The following is a 1,998-nucleotide window of genomic DNA, read 5'->3' as shown; positions in this document are numbered from 1 at the left end:
ATTTATTTATTTCTTTATATTTATAGCGTGTAAATATAATAAAATATATATGGAAAAAAGGAAGATGATTGAAAGTTAAAGATGTTACACGCGCGATAAGATATACAGTAATGTTTGTTTTCATTTCATGGGAAGGCCAACTCTGTTTTCCTCTTTTTATAAATATACAGAGACAAATAGTAAGTTTCTCGATCTCCTTTGTTTTCCACTTTTCTTTCTTTTCTTCCTTTAAACCCTACACCTTCATTTTGCTTCAATTCGAAATGTCTTTATTGTAATTATTTAATTAAATTCATTAATCATAAATTATTAATTATATTTATATTTATAATCATCGTTCAGTTGTTAGTTACTATTATGGATGCTGCCACTACTTCCAGAAAGTTCCGAAACAATCAGTCCTTTTCTTCCTCTCTACTCGATGAGATCTACCGTTCAATCGATACTCAACAATCGAATAACGATTGTTTTCAAAACAATCACGATGAAAGAAGAGCACCTTTGTTTAAGAAATGTAATCCGAATTATAAAAAGCCGGCGATCGGAAGAAAATCAGCGGCTGATATCGATACAGGTTTTTATTCGTCCGAATATGATTCTATGTACGGATTCATGTTTAAACCTAAACCTGTACGTACGAATGTCTATCAAAATGATGAATTCATAAACAAACGAGAAAAAAATGATTCGAAATCGGAAGGTAAACACGAAGGTAAGTTCACGAAAACTAAATCAAAAGCATTGAAGATTTACAGTGATTTGAAGAAAGTGAAGCAGCCGATTTCGCCTGGTGGCCGATTATCCAGTTTTTTAAATTCTCTATTCGCTAATGGAAACGCGAAAAAACGGAACAATTCATCTGCTATTGCCTCTAGTGCCGTAGGTTATACGGATGATTTAGATAGGAAATCAAAATCGGCGAATGCGTCTACGAGTTCGTCAACTTCCTCATTTTCTCGATCGTGTTTAAGTAACACACCGTCGTCTAGAGGGAAATTGAGCAAGGACGTTAAACGATCGGTTAGGTTTTATCCAGTTAGCGTGATTGTTGATGAAGATTGTCAACCGTGTGGTCACAAGTCACTGCAAGAAGAAAAAACGATGAAATTCTCAAGGAATTCGATGAGAAAAGACGTAATTAAGCGTGATTTGAGTGAGAAAGATCGTCGTATATCAGAAGCGACGAAGAAATTGTTGAAGGATTATCATAAGAAAGTTGAATTTGATTCGATTAGAAACAATGAAGACGAAGATGAATCTGACTCGAGCTCGGATCTATTCGAGCTTGAGAGTTTAACCACGATAGGAATGAATAAGTATCGAGAAGAGTTGCCGATATACGAGACAACCCGTCTCGATACTAATTGAGCCAAGGCTGATGGTTTCTTAATGTAACGCTGAAACAGCAGAAAAATCAATATTAATCAATTAGTGTCAATAATAATTATATTATTATATTGCATTTGTACAGTTTGTGGTAATTAATTCGTAAACCTACGACATAACTAGAAACCACGTAAAATTAAAATTAACATTGTATGAAATTATCTAATACCCAACGTCAAAGTAGAAATGAACATCGATAAACGAGAAGAAAAGGGTACTGAGTAAAGTGGAGACGGAGTTGTTGAAAATCCTACGATAGTGTTCACACAATTAACTCACAATTGAACATTTGGTTTGCGGCTATTATTGTAAAACAAGGTGATAGATTCTTATACTATACAACATTATAAATTTTTATTTTTATAATGTATAATGAGTAAAAAAAAAAATTAATTGTATATTAGTCACTTCCTAAAATTAGTAAAGGATTTACATTTTTTATGCATATATTCTTCATTTAATATAATACTCAGATGAACATTTGATAATTAAAGACGTCAGATGACCTTTTGATAACGTAGGTCATCGTATAAAATAAGGTCTTCCAATATGCATCTTATATTGTTCTGTATTAAATTACAGTATATATTATGGATATGGATTTGATGATCG

At 32.5% G+C, this 1,998-nt stretch overlaps 1 protein-coding gene across 1 annotated transcript; it reads left to right on the top strand.

Annotated features, from left to right (window-relative positions):
• The first annotated feature begins 247 nt into the window (after window positions 1-247).
• Window positions 248-1,428, top strand: LOC139844148 (protein BIG GRAIN 1-like B). Its single transcript, XM_071834353.1, has one exon. It carries the CDS (start codon window positions 358-360, stop codon window positions 1,366-1,368), a length of 1,011 nt encoding a protein of 336 aa, XP_071690454.1. The 5' UTR covers window positions 248-357; the 3' UTR covers window positions 1,369-1,428.
• Window positions 1,429-1,998: the final 570 nt, after the last annotated feature.

This window comes from Rutidosis leptorrhynchoides, chromosome 4 (assembly GCF_046630445.1).
Source record: "Rutidosis leptorrhynchoides isolate AG116_Rl617_1_P2 chromosome 4, CSIRO_AGI_Rlap_v1, whole genome shotgun sequence".
NCBI classification, from domain to species: domain Eukaryota; kingdom Viridiplantae; phylum Streptophyta; class Magnoliopsida; order Asterales; family Asteraceae; genus Rutidosis; species Rutidosis leptorrhynchoides.
Note: the sequence above shows the minus strand (reverse complement) of the source record. Positions and strands in the feature narration are given on the sequence as shown.

What these genes read in the sequence shown, in the direction of transcription:
- LOC139844148 (XM_071834353.1), top strand. Translation starts at nt 358, where the DNA reads ATGGATGCTGCCACTACTTCCAGAAAGTTCCGAAACAATCAGTCCTTT.